This window comes from Xenopus tropicalis, chromosome 9 (genome assembly GCF_000004195.4).
Source record: "Xenopus tropicalis strain Nigerian chromosome 9, UCB_Xtro_10.0, whole genome shotgun sequence".
NCBI classification, from domain to species: Eukaryota; Metazoa; Chordata; class Amphibia; order Anura; family Pipidae; genus Xenopus; species Xenopus tropicalis.
In genome coordinates this window covers 25,958,402-25,975,951 of record NC_030685.2, presented here as the reverse complement: position 1 = coordinate 25,975,951, position 17,550 = coordinate 25,958,402, and the positions used below count along the sequence as shown (strand labels likewise).

Sequence of the window (17,550 nt, the reverse complement as noted above, 5' to 3'; positions counted from 1 at the left end):
AAGTCTTATTCAGTCATATTTTTATCCCCTCTATCATTATGGAGAAGGCAGGCTCTAGAGGTCTAATTCTTTCTCCTATGAGGCAATGTTACAGAAACTGATAGCACCCCCTGCCCTGAATCACCTACCCAGGTGGTGCCACACTGAGGACTGGTAGTGTTTTTATTTCCTCCAGGGCCCTCTTTCTGGGGCTTTCAATGGCAATGTCTATGGATCGAGGAGAAGGGAGGGTGCTAGATCCTGCAATCCCAGCAGTATTTTTTGTCCAGCACAATAGACATTTATCAGATTTTCTGGCAGATATTGGTTAGCAGGCTGTTGGAAAGGCTGAAGCTGGCCATACACGCACCGATAATATCGTACGAAACCTCGTTTCGTACGATATTCGGTGCGTGTATGGCATGTCGGCGAGTCGACCGTCGACTCGCTGATCGGCCAGGTTAGAAAATTTTGATCGGGTGCCATAGAAGGCGCCTGAGCAAAATCTGCCGTCAGGGCTGAATCGGCAGAAGGAGGTAGAAATCCTATTGTTTCTACCTCCTTATCTGCTGTTTCAGCCCTGAACGGTGTGTGGCGGATCTGACGATGTTTCGTGTGTGGCCCCCTTAAGGGTAGCTTTTTCCGGCCATGTACAGCCAACTTAATTTTTACAGTGCAAACGATAATAAAAGATAACTAATGTGAAAATAATCAATTCATTACTATTAACGATGGTGTGAAAATGAGATGGGATTCAGCAAAAAGGGGAGTTCCATGACTATGGCTCTGATCTTCCTGTATAATTTCTGACCACACAGTTTCAGCTTTGGGTTTAACAAATATTCAAAGAATTTACAGCTTATTTTCAAAGCCCCTGGGAACAAGAGCAAGGGCACTAAGGGACATAAAAATGTGGCTTTTAGTTCTCATTCTAAGGGCACCCATGGGTGTGCTGCTCTTCGCAGGAAGATCCTGATCAAAAATCAAAATGCGAAAAAATGGGCGAACTAAGGCTTCTTTTTTGCACGTTTCACATTGCATGGGGCATTTTATAATATCCCTGTGCACCTGTATTTATTTACAAGTAAATCCTCCCTCCCTCCCTCCCTCCCTCTGGCTACATCAACACAGGCCCACATACCATAGTCTGACAACCAAATGACCTAGTTCACATCTGTGCAAATGGCACCACCTCAGAGGTTCCTGGAAACAATTCCCATTGACTGGCTGCTAGAAAGCCAAGGTTTAGTACAGGACATTTCTGGTCAGAAGGCTATAGGCAGAACAAAGCAGTTGCAATCACAATATTGCCTCCCTGACTAATAGAATTGGTTCTTTTTTTGTAAATATGACACACTTGTGCCCTTTGCCAATGAATGAGATGTACATAGCTTTGCTCTGGTTCTCTGACTGCAGGTGTCGGACTGGTATATAGACTTTAATGTTCCCAGTGGAACAGACCGAGAAGGATGGCAGTTTGCTGCAGATTTTCCAGCGTGAGTACCAAAAAGCCTCAAGTTCATCAGTACATTCCTTTGTACAGCTGATATTTGAAAAAATAAGCCACTTTGTTCAGGATGGCATGGAAGTTTTGAAACTTAGCTACCTAGAACTGTCTTTGAAAAGGACTGTTGGCACTGCCATGGTTTAGCCCAGTGCAAGCATCTAGGATTAGAGGTGAAAAGTCTCACCATAATTATGGAGAATGTAGCACTTGGACAGGACAGTGTCACAGTAGGTAACTTGGCTGTTTTGCAGCACAGGGCACACTTTTGATGGATTTTTTATTTTCTTCCTATCTGTGCACAGAGCGCAAGAGAACTAAGGGAGGCTTTTGTTTTTTTGCCTGGGGGAATAGTAAATGTTCCCTATTAAGTCCAGGCACTCTGTCCTAGTAAGAATCAAATTCAGAATGCCAGAACTGCCAAACGTGTGCCATCTTGTTACCCATTATTTAAAACCACATAGTTGGCCATCACAGGTAAGTAACAAGGTGCCTGGGGATTGTCAGTTTTAGCACATTGCATTAGTACACATAAGCTTTTTAAAGTGATACTGGCATGTTTCTTTAAAACTCTGGAATGCGTCACTATACCCTTAAACACTTGTTGCCTGCCTTTGCAGTGTGTGGTTTAACCCTAGCCAAATGCAGCTTAATAAGCCTTTAAAGCCTGAATGTCATTGGAGGGAACAAAGCATCTATTGAGATTGGCACAAAATGGACTAAAACAACAGTGCTGGGTCAACAAAAGTGAAACAATAGAGTGCAGGGATATGCTGTACTTGCGGGGTCAGCATGCAAAGACACACCGTGTATTTTTCATTTCAGATCCTATCATGGGTACAAGACCATTAAGGACTTTGTTCGCCGGAGACGCTGGGCCAGGTAATTACTTCCAAGAAAGTGGCTCAGTGGAATAATATGCACCTGGCCCAGTTATGAACTGTAATTTAATACTATTGATCTATGAAATAGAATACCTAGTGAGGTTGCATTGAGACTAACACCATTCTAAAAAGCCAGGTCTGGAATGGGATTCAAAATAGGTCCTGGAATTTCAAGTACACAGAGGCCCTAATGGCCCCCCACTGGCCCACTAATTCGTGACTGTGGCATCTTACAGCAGCCCCTCTGGCATTTGCTAGAATCCTTAGATTGCCAGTCTGGGTCTGCAGAGAGCTGTGACATTATCTGTAGAAATCCCAGCCTTTCCAATAAGCAACATGCACCCTTTCCATTAACCAGGGAAACATTTGCACAATACGGTACCTACAAATGATTGTATGGATTCCTGTTTAAGCGGAGTCTATAAAGCTTGATCAGTTCGGGTACTATAATGTAAGGGGAAAAAAAGAAATAACAATACAAAATGGAGTAGTGTTTGGCAAACAAGCTTCATGACTTCCCAAGCAGAAATATAACACCCTCTGCCAATCTTATTTGCACATAAATAGAACTAATATTTATCAAAATACACCTGCTAAGCAAAGCAAAATACGGTGAGAATAATGTGATTTCATGCTGTGTCTTAAAGCAGTCTCCAAATACAATAAAGCAGCCACCAATTAACATATCGGTCTATAGAAGCTGACAGCCAAACAAGAGGCAGCATGTGGTAGGACTAAGCAGCCAGTAAAAGCACAAGTCAGTTCTTTTGGCAATCAGCAAGCCACGCAGTCTGTCTGGCCAATGACAGATTACACTCACCAATGATCTGATAAACAGATTTTCTATCTAGATGACTTAATTCCTGCCGGAAAGTTAGTTGTCTCAGGCTCACCTGTGTGTAGATATTGGCTCCGATATCACCATATTATTTTCCTACATGCAGCCAACTTTATAACAGTGATTTTGCAGAGTATTTTATTATATTAATAGTTGGTAAGTGTATTGTGCCCATCTTTAGCTGCAGATTAGTAAAGCCTGGTAAATGTGTGATTGGCATCCCATAGACCTTATCCTACCACACTCTGTAATGTCACAAAAGGTGTTCTGTAAAGCGTTGCCTAATGAGTTGCCTCTGTCTTTAAAGTACATAATTCAGGATAGTGAGGCTTTATTATTAGAAATATCCAGCCTGTAACCTTTTTGGAAATGTGACTCACAGTATCCCCTGTCGCCAAACCTCCAAGGTTTTTAAAGGAGACATATCCTATAAAACTTAAGAATGTACCAGAGAATTATACTCCTCTAGATATAGAAGGAATGTGCTTAAAAAAAAAAGTTGTATTTCAGACTGATTTATTGAGAAATTCCACCAAAACTCCACTAGTCCCGCCCATCAGTTCCACTTCCTGCTGGCTGAATTCTCTGGATGTGCAGGGGAGCCGGCGGCCCTCGTACCCTGCACTGTAGGATAGGAACCAATCAGCAGCTAGGCTGACCTGATAGGGAACTGAAGTCTGTCTTTGCTTGTCGGGGTGCAGAGCTGTGATTGGCTCTCCCCCTCCTACTGTGCTTCTGGCAGGGACCGTTAGGACACGCCCACTCTCCATTTCAAACTCGGACAGAGAAGTGATAGGATCTATAGGGAGCTCAGTAAAGGGGCCATTTTTACAGATAGGATTCATTTTTAGCACAAAGGGAAACCAGCACCGTATATTATTCATAATTGCCATTTATCCTGTATGTCCCCTTTAACAGCTTCATATCCACAGCAGATTTTTGCAGATAAGGGGTCTTTCCATAATTTTGATCTTCAGACCTTAAGTCTACTAAAAAAAATCATTTAAACGTTAAATAAACCCAGTAGGGTTGCTTCGCCCCCGATAAGGATTAATTATATCTTAGTTGGGATCAAGTACAAGGTACTGTTTTATTATTACACAGAAAAAAGGACTTTTTTTAAAATTTGAATTATTTGATTAAAATGGACTCTATGGGAAATGGCTGTTTTGTAATTCAGAGCTCTCTGGATAATGGGTTTTTGGGTAACAGTTTCCATACCTGTACTGCATAACAAGACTTGGTTAATACTGTATTTCTGCTAATAAACTTGTTCTCTTTTTTTGCCAGAAAATGCCGCATAGTGACAAGTGGACCTTGGCTGGAGGTCCCTCCTATCTGCCTGTGGGATATCTCCATATCGCCGAGCAGTGGAGCTCACAATAGCGAATCAATAGCTCTGTGGGCAATTAGCAACAAGGGAGACGTACTGTGTCGACTCGGCGTCACAAAACAGAGTCCAAGTGTAAGCCAATATTTAAACGCTTAACAAATGAACGCCAGAGGGGTTTGCAAAGCATTTCTTGCTGTATCAGGAGTAATGCCATTTTGCATATGATTTATTTAAAGCGCTGGCATAAGAATTATTTGCAAACTCCTCTTCTACTCATAGCCAAATGAATTCAGTTGCTGCAGTGATTTCTGCTCTGTTCCTTATATACTGACACCCTAAAGGTGCCCATACACGTTAAGAACCACTTGCCTGGCGAGGTCGCCAAGTGAGCAGATCTTCTCCCAATATCCCCCACCTACAGGTGGGCGATATCGGGTGAATTCAGGCTAATTCAGTTGTTTGGACCTGGGGCCAAACGAACGAATTAGGAAGCCGGTAATAGGCGCAATCGATTTGGGGACTGCATCAACAAGCCGACGCGGTCCCCGATCCGACTACATTTTTTAACCTGCCTGATCGCTATATGCCCGATTTCAGCCCAGAAGTCAGTTGGGCAGGCCTGTCGTTTGTGCCCCTACATGGGCCGATAAGCTGCCGAATGGGTCTAAGGGACCGATATCGGCAGCTACAATCGGCCCGTGTATGGGTACCTTAACTTGTTTTGTCTCAGAGCCATAGTTTCTTATAGAGCTTTAGAGGATGTAAGCTCAGGAGAGATAATTGGACCTATTGGCTCTGATATCTGTTCTGTTATTATATCTAGATATTCTGATGGCTTAGAGTGTCTGCTTTAAAGGAAAGCCATGATGGGGAATAAGAGCCCACCTAAAGGGGACAAAAAAACTATCATATATTTATATATATATAGCATCATTTATTGGCCCATAACCTGTTACAAAACACACAAAGCCCAATCACCACTAAGGGAGAAGGATCAATGGCACAACCTCACATATATGTGCTCTGGGTTCCAACTTTCTGCCACCCCCAATACACACAAGATGATGCAAAGGGGATCATACATTATACATGGGTTCCTACATGCACGCTATGTCTACATGTAAATGGAGCCGTTTAATCTTTTCATATTACTGCCATTTTGAGTGTTGTACATAAATGATCGATTTTTCATGGCTTTGAATTGACCAAATAACTGAAGACTGGTCAACTTTGTTGTTTTCTCTTTGCCTTGTGTACTGTTGTACTTAGTCTTGGCCAATAAGTATCAGGCAAAACCTATTTTTCTCTTTGCCGGTATGTGTCACAATCACAAAGTTGCAAAGGTGACTCAAAGGTCTTGAGTCTAGATTGAGTCCACTAGGTCTCAGCTCAGCTAACAAGGTGGCCTCAACCCCAACAAAGCATTCTGCAGTTTTTCATTATAGTCGCACCACATCACCAGTACAGGTACAAAAAAAGCTTGTTCTGTGATTGGCAGAATTAAAAGGACCTCCAGAACAGACAGTTTGTATCCTATTAAGTGGCCTATTAAAGAATCTCAACAAACTGGAATATATATATCAGTAAATATTGCCCTTTTAGATCCATTCCCTTGAGCCTCCATTTAGTGATGGGCTGTGTGCTCTCTCAGAGATCAGCTGACAGGAAATAATGCAGCTTTAACTGTAACAGGAAGTAGTGTGGGAGCAAAAGGCAGAACTTTTTCCATTCTGATGTGACCTAACATGTATGTGTGCCCTTGGTTTATTTGTGTGCACTGTGCATCCTATAATCCCAGGGGGCGGAGCTTAGTACTTAAAATTGAAATTTTCTATTGAGGATTACCCAATGGCACATACAGGTATGGGACCTATTATCCAGAATACTCGGGACCTGGGGTTTTCCGGATATGGGATCTTTCTGTAATTTGGATCTCCATAACTTAAGTCTGCTAAAAATTATTTAAATATTGAATAAACCCAATAGGCTTGTTTTGCCTCCAATAAGGATCTATTATATCTTAGTTAGAATCAAGTACAAGGTACTGTTTAATAATTAAAGAGAAAAAGGAAATCGTTTTTAAAAATTAAAATGATTTGCTTATAATGGAGACTATGAGAGATAGTCTCCATTAATTTGGAACTTTCTGGATAACGGGTTTCCGGATAAGGGATCCCATCCCTGTACTGCTTAAGTATATTTTTATAAAAATGTTTTATTTAGACAAACAGGTTTTTACAAATGAGCTGGTTTATGATATGCATTTTTATAGAGATCTGTATGATTCAGGGGTATAGTTTTCCTTTAAACAATTTTTATGTCACAACGGTCTAAAAAAAAGTAATGTGCAAATCTATGTTTCAGGGTTCCTCTTGGCTCCATGTTGGAACAGATCAGCCATTTATTTCAGTCTCTGTCGGAGGGTGCCTTCAGGTGTGGGCAATAGCAAGAGACGGGTCTGCCTTCTACCGTGGCTCGGTGTCGCCTGCCCAGCCTGCCGGTAATTCCTCTGAAAGGGTTTTAGATTTTTGCTGCTATTGTTTAGTGGTTATTTTTATTCTTCCATTCATTGTGCCAGGAACATATTTGTCAGCATGGCTTTTAGCATGTCACATAAAAGCATAATTGATTAAAATGATCTCAATACGCAGGATATGTTTCAGAAAAGTACCGTACTGATGCGGTTAAACTGCTCACACAAGCAGCAACCAGATCAGCCAACTCGGTGATTGTATGAACGTCAGTCTAAATTATTGTGTATAATGCCCTCACCAGAAATGACTGCGCAGAATAGAACAGCCAGGCTTCTATATGAACCAAGCTAGGTGGCCAATAGCCACAAGATTAGGGCTGCCTGGCTGTTATGTCTAATATCTGGAATCTGGTTATCTATATTTGTGGTCACATTTGGCCCCAGTTTATACATTAGACTCAAAGTTGTCATGTGAATGATGAGCTTTATTGCAGGTAATCTCATTAGTTTCTCCAGGAAGTATTAGCAGCAAATGGAATTTACTTTATTACAGCATTTTCTAGGGAAGTCTTTCATAAGCCACACACACTCAGTAACAATCACCCAGGAAACTCTGGGAGACACACAGGTTGGTATTGTAAGGGTATGCACCTAGTGAGTGTGGCACAGATACCCACACAGATGAGGAAGTGTTTATTAACATCGGAGACAAACATCACTGGTGATGTTGCCCATAGAAACCAACCAGATCTTTGCTTTTGTTTTCCAACTTGTAGGTGACTGTTTAAATCTAATTGCTGATTGGTTGCTATGGGCAACATCACCGGTAATGTTTGTCTCCAATATTAATAAATACTTACATTAGGCAGAAAAGTGTACTTAGTGAGAGGGACAGAGATGCACCTAGTGGGGGCAGCAGAGACACACCCAGTGGGAGAGGCAGAGATGCACCCAGAAAGAGTGACAGAGATGCCCAGAAAGAGTGGCAGAGATGCTCACACATAATTTAGCAGTGAGATAATCAGAGTGCAAGTGACAGAGAAAAACATCCAGTAAGTGTAGCAGATTGGTACACTAAGCACTCAGTGAGAGTGGCAGAGACACAGCCAGTGAGAGGGGCAGAGACGCGCCCAGTGAGAGTGGCTGAGACGCGCCCAGTGAGAGTGGCAGAGACGCGCCCAGTGAGAGTGGCAGAGACGCGCCCAGTGAGAGTGGCAGAGACACAGCCAGTGAGAGTGGCAGAGACGCACCCAGTGAGAGTGGCAGAGACGCACCCAGTGAGAGTGGCAGAGACACAGCCAGTGAGAGTGGCAGAGACACAGCCAGTGAGAGTGGCAGAGACGCACCCAGTGAGAGTGGCAGAGACACACCCAGTGAGAGGGGCAGAGACACACCCAGTGAGAGTGGCAGAGACATGCCCTTTAAGAGATGCACCTACTGTAATTTGGCTATAAGGTACATAAGGGTATATTTATCAAAGAAAGTTAGAGCTTGCCACAGTCCACTATAGTGAGATTCCGCCAATCTCCATTCATTTCTATAGGATTTTGAAAAGAGTATTTATCAATGAGTGAAAACGAAAGTTCACCCTTTGATAAATATGCCTTAAAAATGCCATAGAAATGAATGGAGAGTGGTGGAATTTCACTCTAATGGACTGTGGCAAGCACTAACTTCACTCTTTAGTAAAATATACCCCATAGAGTGAGATTGGCAGAGACACATCAAGTAAGTGTATCAGATTGATGCACTAAGCAAGAGTGACAGAGATGCACCCATGGGAGAGTGTGGCAGGGACAGTCTCAGGGACTGAGGCAGAGACAGAGCGAGAGTGGCAGGGACAGTCTCAGGGACTGAGGCAGAGACAGAGCGAGAGTGGCAGTGACGTGCAGAACAAATGCATCTCAATATAGCAGAGTGATGCGCTAAGTGCGAGTGGCACAGACAGCACGGAAAGTGACTGTGACTAATTGGCACGCCCAAAAGGAAGACGCAGAGAGTGAAATTAATACTGAGAATACAGACTGATCAGTTCCAGAAGTCCTGCCACAAATGATGGGAACATAGAAAGCTTAAATGTCATGTACACAGGAATGCCATATTTATTATTTGTATTGCGGACGCCCCGGGCTCTTTTCCCCGTCACGTGAGCCCCGGTGCTGTTCATGGTTAAGAAATAAGTAAATAGCACGCCAGTATCAGAGGTGACCTTCTAACAGTTTTAATAGGAAAGCAAATATGTATATTTGACAACCGTAAACAGCCACAGAAGGATATTATACTGACACTTGCAAATTGATAATCTTCATGTAAAAATACCTTGGGACAAAGCGTTGTGGGCAGGGCTTGCGTTGCCAGTCGGGGTTACTGAGTGCAGCCCTAATATACCCTGTTTAATCATTCCTTTATTTTCCTTAAGTGGAAAGAAAAGAGAGTCTGTGTATAGGAAAAGGTTATCGTCTCTTATATAAACAGTAAAGTGTTTAGCAGATTGGCATTGATAGTGATGTCAAAGGGAACTAGTGTCTACAGTGAGTGAGGTTAAGCAATATGGCAGCTCTGTTAAGATCATTTCCATGTGGGTATATCTTGCAAAGTATATTTTTCCAGGTGATGATCAAAACTTTGATTCAAATTTGGTTCAAAACTGGACAGGTGGGTAACATGATAAGTCCAATCCTTTAATTATAGGTATGGGATCTATTCTACAGAAACCAGTTATGCAGAAAGCTCTGATATACAGCAAGCAATTAATTTAGTAAAACAATTCCCTCATTTTTGACTGATTTGTTATTTCTTCTGTAATAATAAGAATCTAACTGCAGTTGATGATAATTAAGCCACGTTAATAGAAAGAAGTCACAGTGTCTTTCTGTGATTGTTTGGGCCCGTGCTTAAGAACTGAAGGAAGACTTTCCATGCTGATACTCACACACACTTTACTGCTTTGCAGTAACTGGGACTAGTCATCTAGCTGTTAAATGGGACCTTACTGTCCCTACAGGCTTCTAGCAAGAGGTTAAATTCAATCTCCTCTCACATGGTACAAAGTTCATGGCTTGTCAAATGTTACTGATGCAGGTGGGGATCCCTCAGCAGGTATCCAGATGTAGAGTACAAGGCCCTTGCAGTGTTGCACTTTAGGGATATATGCCTATTCCCTTGTGTCCCTACACTGGTGGGTTACGTCTAGGGTCCTTACCCTTAGTGGAGCCCTTGGCTGCTCTGCTAATTACCTTCAGTCTATCCCTTATTCTTGGAGCAAACATTACAGGAGCTAGCCCTCACAGTATTTAATTCCCATTGATAGCTCCCTCTGACCTCACCGAGGTGGCCTCCTTACCTATAGTACTTCTTCTTTACTCACAATATATTTCACTTCAAGCCTGGAACCATTCCCCCTCTTCTAGCAAGTGGTGTCCAAGAAAACACAACCTAAGCCATCTTACCTTTTGTAAACTAGGGAACACCCTTGACACTAGACCAATAAAATGCTCCCCCATCAGAGCTTATGGGAACCTCCTGCCACCCATAGCTTCACTATGCCACCCTGTGCCTGGGAGTTAACTCTAACTGGGGATTTCCCAAGTAAGTGAAGGATGACCCCCTTCTGCCCTACACAATGATTTATTCTACATTCTTTCATCATTATTTGCTGACCCAGCATTAACTGCATGTACAGACATTGGGCGAAAACAGCATCACAAAAACAGAACTGATGGGAATAAACACTGTAAATCTGAGCTTAACATCTTGCTGCTATATAAATAAAGGATAATCCCACCAAACCCTCTGCACAGTGACAGAACTGAATTGTGATATTTCTAGGTGACTGCTGGTATCACATCCCCTCACCTCACAAGCAGAAGCTGCAGCAGGTCTCAGTGGGACACACGTCAGTCTTTGTTGTGGATGAAAATGGTAAGTGCATATTTATATCTTATTTATTCTGTTTGGTTAACCCACGTTGTACCTGGGGCCACTTCTGTTTTTTGAATTTGGCCTGGGCTGCCAATCTGTGGATTCTGGCAAATGCCAGAGGGGCTGCTGCAATCTTTTCTGCTTTCCCAAGTATACCTTGCAGCTAGCACAGGAGCAATATAGCAACATTTCAAATTACAATGTGGGATATAGCTATTGGTTGGGAGCAAATGAGTTTATAGGCAATTTATTCTGTTTTTAGGAAACCTGTGGTTCCGCCATGGAATTACCCCTACCTACCCTCAAGGAACAACATGGGAGCATATGTCAAATAATATCCGTAAGGTGTCTGTGGGGCCCCTTGACCAGGTATGTACAACGTGTATAGAACTTACAGTAAGGTCATGTCCAGAAGGCGTCTTCCTTGTTTGCCAACTTACACCCTTCTTTATATGTTGAATTGTAGATTTGGGTGATCGCAGACAAAGTTCAAGGGAGCCACAGTCTGAGCTGTGGAACAGTCTGCCATCGCTTGGGTGTGCAGCCAATGCAACTAAAGGGGCATTCCTGGGATTATGGAATAGGGGTAAGCCTACTGCCTTTTACTCTTGGTAACCATTTTGCTATGTTGTGTAGCATGAGAAACCATCACTTCATTCTTGTCTTCTCAATTCCCCTTATATTGTTAAAGACAATTTCTCTCCTGATTCATGATCCTTAAAAAAAAATTAGAACTCAGCAACTGCTGCCTTGGGCACTGTAATTCACAACTGTAGTAACTGTGGATGTACAACTTTAATACAGAATAAAACACCCCACTCTGGACAGGACAGAAGGCATGGAGGTCCCTTCTGTGCTTCATGGGTGGTGTAAGTTAAATGATACAGAGAAACCCCTATCTTAATGCTCTTCTTTTACCCAGAGTTCCAAGCATATGTATTTTTTGTATATTTATAGTGTAAGATTTGCTATTGTTTCATGAAGGATCCCTACTCATTTATGTACAGGTATTGGATCCATTATCCAGATCAGATACTTTGTGTGAATATGTGGTTGTCCTGTACACCTGCCCACCTTCTATATGCACTTGTACAGCCCTGTCCCCTACAATAGTTTAGAGTCTCTTTTCTTCAGCGTAAGGTTATATTAAATCACACGGTATTTATTCATTTCTGAGCTAATCTCACTGCCAGTGTTTCCCATTGTGATAAGCAATGAAGGCATTTTTTGGTTCACTCTATGACCACCAAAGTGCCCTATGGGCTAAAACGCTAAGGGCCCCGGTAGGTTGTAGCTTGTAGCTGCACTTCTGTTGGGTTGGCCAATACCCATTGTGGTTGCAGCTGAAGTACCTTAAACTTTCTTTATGGTTCTGTTTTTTAGGGAGGTTGGGAGCACATTACTGTGAGAGGGAACAGGGCCGATATGGCCAAAACCCTGCAACCTAAAGAAAATGCCACAGAGAAACCAGATCCACAGGAAGAAAATGGAGAGTCAGCCTTCTCGCATATAGCAAACTGCTGACTCTGCAATACAAGATGGCCTCTTGGAATGGACCTTACCGGTGATACAATCCTACTTCAGTGCTTGTTCATTTATTGCTTGGAGAACAGATCAGTCTCACGTATTTATTTAGCATGTTGTGGGAAGTGTTTAGCTTTAACAATGGTAAACTGTGAAACTATCTCTAGGCATTTTTAGCCCTTAACATATAGGGGACGCTGTGTTCTAAAAGCAATCATGTTTGTGTTTATCAGTACCTTGAAGTGAAAATAATGTTAACCTTTATTAGGATATTCAGTGGTATTAATATTTATGCACAGCTCACTGTCTCATCTCTGTCAAGCTCCAAAGTTTAGTACAGGAGATGTTGAAGGTCCTTGAGTTGTCATAGGCCAAATTTAAAACAGACCATCAAGGTTTTCATAGGTAGGCATATAATAAGTCAATTTGGACTTGATTGATATCTGTTTGCTTAGATATCAATTAAACTGGGCAGAAATAGGAGTTTTCCTTACAGGAGAATGGGGTGCTAAATATCTCCCAAACTGTCCTGCCCCATTATTGTTGTTTTTAACCCTTTAAAATGCCGTACGACCACAACTGGTTGGGCATTAGTAGGGATGCTGTAAACTATTGACTGAATGAATTAAGTACAGCCTAAGATTGGTTTTATTTCAACTTTTTTATTTGCTTTTAGAGAATTACTGTGTTTCTGGGTCATCCTTTTAATATAATCTGTCTCTTGAACATGTGGTATGAGAAATAATAGGCCTGCTAGATGTAGAAAGATGAACAGCGCTGGTTCTAATGGAAGAAGAAGGATTGAATGTTTAACAAATACAAGCACCACCATGGCATCTCAGAACTCTACAATGTCGCTGTCATGAGTGCCATTACAAAACAGCACTTCCAAAGCAAAACGCTTTAATAATAGGTTCACTTTCTAGAGTAGTGCCATATACTCTTCTGTAATTATCTGTAAGCAGATAATTCTAATAGCCACAGCTGGGAAACAAGGTGTTGCTTCCAAAGGTTCCCCGAGACTCCAGTCTAGTGAGATGCAGATACAGATACAGTCTAGTGAGATACAGATACAGTCTAGTGAGATGCAGATACAGATACAGTCTAGTGAGATACAGATACAGTCTAGTGAGATGCAGATACAGATACAGTCTAGTGAGATGCAGATACAGATATCCTCAGCATTCTCCTGGCATTATACTGCCTGTTATGCGCTGTAAGCACAACCCTTAATATTCCTTGTGTACAATACAGGCTTCTACGCTGAGTTGATCCAACTTGATTGGGTATCATACTGTTCCTGAATCATAAAAATGAAAGGCATGTTAGCCTTATATATACCTCATGCAAGGGAAAGCATTAAACATAGGGTCCCGTTTATCAAGTTGAAATTTTGTCCGATCTCAATGAAAAATACTGTTTCTCCAGCAGATTTCGCCAATATTTTTAGGATATTTATGAATGTTCAGTGTGTCTATCTGGCTTTCCTGGAGCCCAAAGCTGCTGAGATCTTTCTATTACTCCATATTACTCAAATATTTTCAAGAGTTCCCAATAATTTTTGGATTATTTTTCATTAAAGTGTAAGGGATCTGCTGTAATTGTGGATGTACAACTTTAATACAGAATAACACACCCCACTCGGGGACAGGACAGAAGGAATGGAGGTTTTGCAGAAGTTTCTTTATGGATGGTGTATGATAATGCTCTTATTTTGCCTGGAGTTACAAATATATGTATTTTTTGTATATTTTTAGTGTAAGATTTGCTATTGTTTCATGAAAAAAACCCTACTCATTTATATACAGGTATGGGATCCATTATCCGTAAACCTGTCTAATTTATCAAGTTGAAATTTCGTCCGATCTCAATGACTGGCTTTCTGGAGCCCAAAGCTGCGGAGATCTTTCTATCACTTCACTTTACTCAAGTTTTCTCTAGAATTCTGGAGTCTAAGGGATCTACAGATAATGAATATGAGAAAGAACAAATGTAAATGACAATATGTGACTTCTCGTGCAAAAATAATGTTCCACATGTCCCGAGACACAAATGATGTCCCATAATTTTACATTTTCTTTCAGTAACCACACTAAGCTGGTCTTTTTGTCTTCCCTGTGCCTCCTATCTATGGTTGCTAGTCCATCTGGTCCTACACATACCTTCACAGCTATGTTAGTGGCCGTTTTTCTTTTAGGCGTCTCCCTATGCACCTGTTGAAAAAGGACTACTCACTGAAGATGACAGAAGGCCTTTAGGAGTAGACGTGTAGGACTATGATGCCAGGAAAGTATGAATGACTTTCTATCTCAAGTCAAATCTAGTCAAAGGAAGAAGCTTCTTTATAAAACAAAGGGAAATCCCTGCAGCTGGAATATTATTCTTCATTCATCTCTCTCATTATTTTCTCTTGACATGTATTTGAAGGTTTGACGTTTTCTCATTAGGGGAAGCACCTTAAGGTACACACTGTATGACTTCAGAACGGAAGCTGTATGTTTAAAAATAGGATTATTTATTATTGCGGCTAATGTAGAGTTTCTCTGTACTCTTTAGATACAAGTAATATTAATTTGTTATCAGCATAGCAGATGTATTACTGATATATTCCATGTTTAGGCTATATTGGCTAGCAAACACTCTTGTAGTCACATTCTTACTAATGTGTAGACATGTTATTATCAAGGATTTGTTTACATTTATATTTTTGGGTTCTATTTTTTGTTTTGACTGTATGGAGTTTTGGAAGATGAATATTGTTGGTGTGTGTATCCCCGTGGCTAAGCCAAACATTCAATCACACCTTTTGTTTAAAGGAAAAGCAAAGGTAAAATTACCACGTTTTTAGGCACCCCTGAGCAATTCTAGTCCCTTACCTGCTACCCTGGTGTCGCACTCCTCTTCTTTAAAAACGCACCAAAGGATCACGCTCCATCTTTTTGGTTCTCCTGGGTGTCCCTTCCACCAGTTCTAGTTGGGTTTCTGCACAATCTTGGGAGAAGATCTCGGCATGACACACAACACAGTGCCCTTGCCCAGTGCATTTTTTAAAGAAAGGAACACAAGCCCTGGGTAGTTAATTTTACCTTTCTTTCTACTTTTTGTGATGCTTTTAAAGGGGCGGTTCACCTTTTTAAGTTAACTGTTAGTATGTTATAAAATGGCCAATTCTAAGCAACTTTCCAATTGGTCTTTGTTATTTATTTTTACAGTTTATGAATTATTTGCCTTCTGTTCTGATTCTTTCCAGTTTTCAAATGGGGGGTCACTGTTCCCAGCAGCCAAAAAAGCATTGCTCTGTGAGGTTAAATTTTTATTATTATTTGTTTTGATTTTTCTATTCAGGTTCTCTCCTATTCATATACTCCTCATCTGAACTGCTCCCTTGTTGCTAATTTCATTCTGACCCTAGCAACCAAGAAGCTGCTGAAATGCAAGACTGGAGAGTTGCTGAACAAAAAGCCAAATAATTAACAAAAAAAAAAAAAGCCACAAATAATAAAAAATAAAGACCAAATGCAAATTGTCTGAAAATATTACTCTCTGCATCATACTCAAAGGTAAAGAACCCCTTAAATGGGTTTGACCATTGCTACATTTAAAGCTGCTCAATACTATACATATTATTTTTTGTTCTCGATTGAGAGGGAGAAACCCAACATTCAAATGATACTGTTGATTTACCAAAGTTGTATAATTATTATAAACACTGAAATTGTGTCAGGATTGTTAGTATTTATGTTGTAGAGCTCTTCCAGCTAATCAAAACAAAGGGCCTGCCTTGTTTTCTTTCTCATCTCAATTGTCAGTGGGTTGTTAGTAACACAAATCACAGCTGGTACTGCTGTCCTATTGGTTCATAGTGGAGAAACTGCCAGTTTGGCAAAACCTAGATGAAGTTTCTCCCAGAAAAGTCCTAGACTCCTCCATCAAATCACCCTGAAGTATTCTACAAAACTATGTTTTGGGGAATAAATAATGTATATTTATATGCAGCCATAAAAATCCATATATGACATTGTTATTACATAGAAATAATATGGTGTAAATATACTTCTACTTGTACACAAAGTAGCAAATAATTCCTTATGTAGCATCTTACATAATAATCCGTGCTCCTCAACATGTTACAGACCCTGTGCTGGCTGTTAGCAGTTACAAATGCGCAGCCCAATGACCCAGAGAGCACACCGTATCTTCATGCTTCATTGTTTATTTGTGGAGACATCATTGCTCTATATGTTTCGGCTTAAGAGCCTTCTTCAGGTACATACACAAGTGATACAACAAAGCCGATTATAATGATGATGATGTCTGTGCTGTCCGGGTCATTGATCTACGCATTTGTAATTATTTCTACTTATACTCTGCTGCTGGACTAACCAATACACTAATTAAAGGGGAACTCCGGCTTCCAAACCAAAATTTGTTTAAGAGCCCCACATAACACAGAAACCCCTAATATATCAATCATTGTAATCTGTTCCTTCAAAAAGTATAAACAAATACCATTTTTATATGCTGAAATCCAGCTGTGAAACAGTTTCTCTTCTCTTTCTACTTCATTTGAAATCCTGGCAGGGGAGGAGGGACTAAAACATTGATGTTACAAATTGTAACAACTTCTCCACAGCTTACAGACAGCATGCAGGAACTACATAACCCACAATTCATTGCACTGTGATGTTCCTTTCCTTATTGACATCACGTGTGCAGGGGATTGTGGGATTTGGAGGATGCAGGCTGAGGACAGGCGACTACTGTTTACTACTGTAAGGTCAGCCAGATCAGCAGGGGAACAGGGGCGGGGCTTAGGGAACTGTTCCAAACCATAATATTACATTAAAAATCATGGAAAGGCTGCATATTTTTTAACTGATGTATATTGTAAAGTTGCTTGAAATTATGTTTATTTTTTTCAAAAAGCTTAAGTTGTGTTTGGGTGGAGTTCCCCTTTAAACGAGGCCATGTATTTTGGGCAGCTGCTATCTTGATTGATACTTTTTCCCAAACACGGATTTTTCAAATGAATGTGAAGGCAACCAAAAATATTGTTTACATTGAGAGTTTCTTGAGAGTCTTTAACGTTAATAT

The 17,550-nt window shown here is 41.0% G+C and overlaps 1 protein-coding gene across 2 annotated transcripts in view; it reads left to right on the top strand.

Moving 5' to 3' along the window:
- tecpr1 (tectonin beta-propeller repeat containing 1) overlaps positions 1-15,944 on the top strand; it is a 44,978-nt gene extending 29,034 nt beyond the window's left edge. Inside the window, 8 exon segments of one of the 2 annotated variants that reach the window (NM_001113816.1) lie at positions 1,396-1,475; positions 2,309-2,365; positions 4,496-4,670; positions 6,903-7,038; positions 10,840-10,932; positions 11,195-11,301; positions 11,399-11,518; positions 12,316-15,944. In NM_001113816.1, the coding sequence (NP_001107288.1) occupies positions 1,396-1,475; positions 2,309-2,365; positions 4,496-4,670; positions 6,903-7,038; positions 10,840-10,932; positions 11,195-11,301; positions 11,399-11,518; positions 12,316-12,456 (909 nt within the window). In that variant the 3' untranslated portion in view covers positions 12,457-15,944. 2 annotated transcript variants of the gene reach the window in all.
- Positions 15,945-17,550: the final 1,606 nt, after the last annotated feature.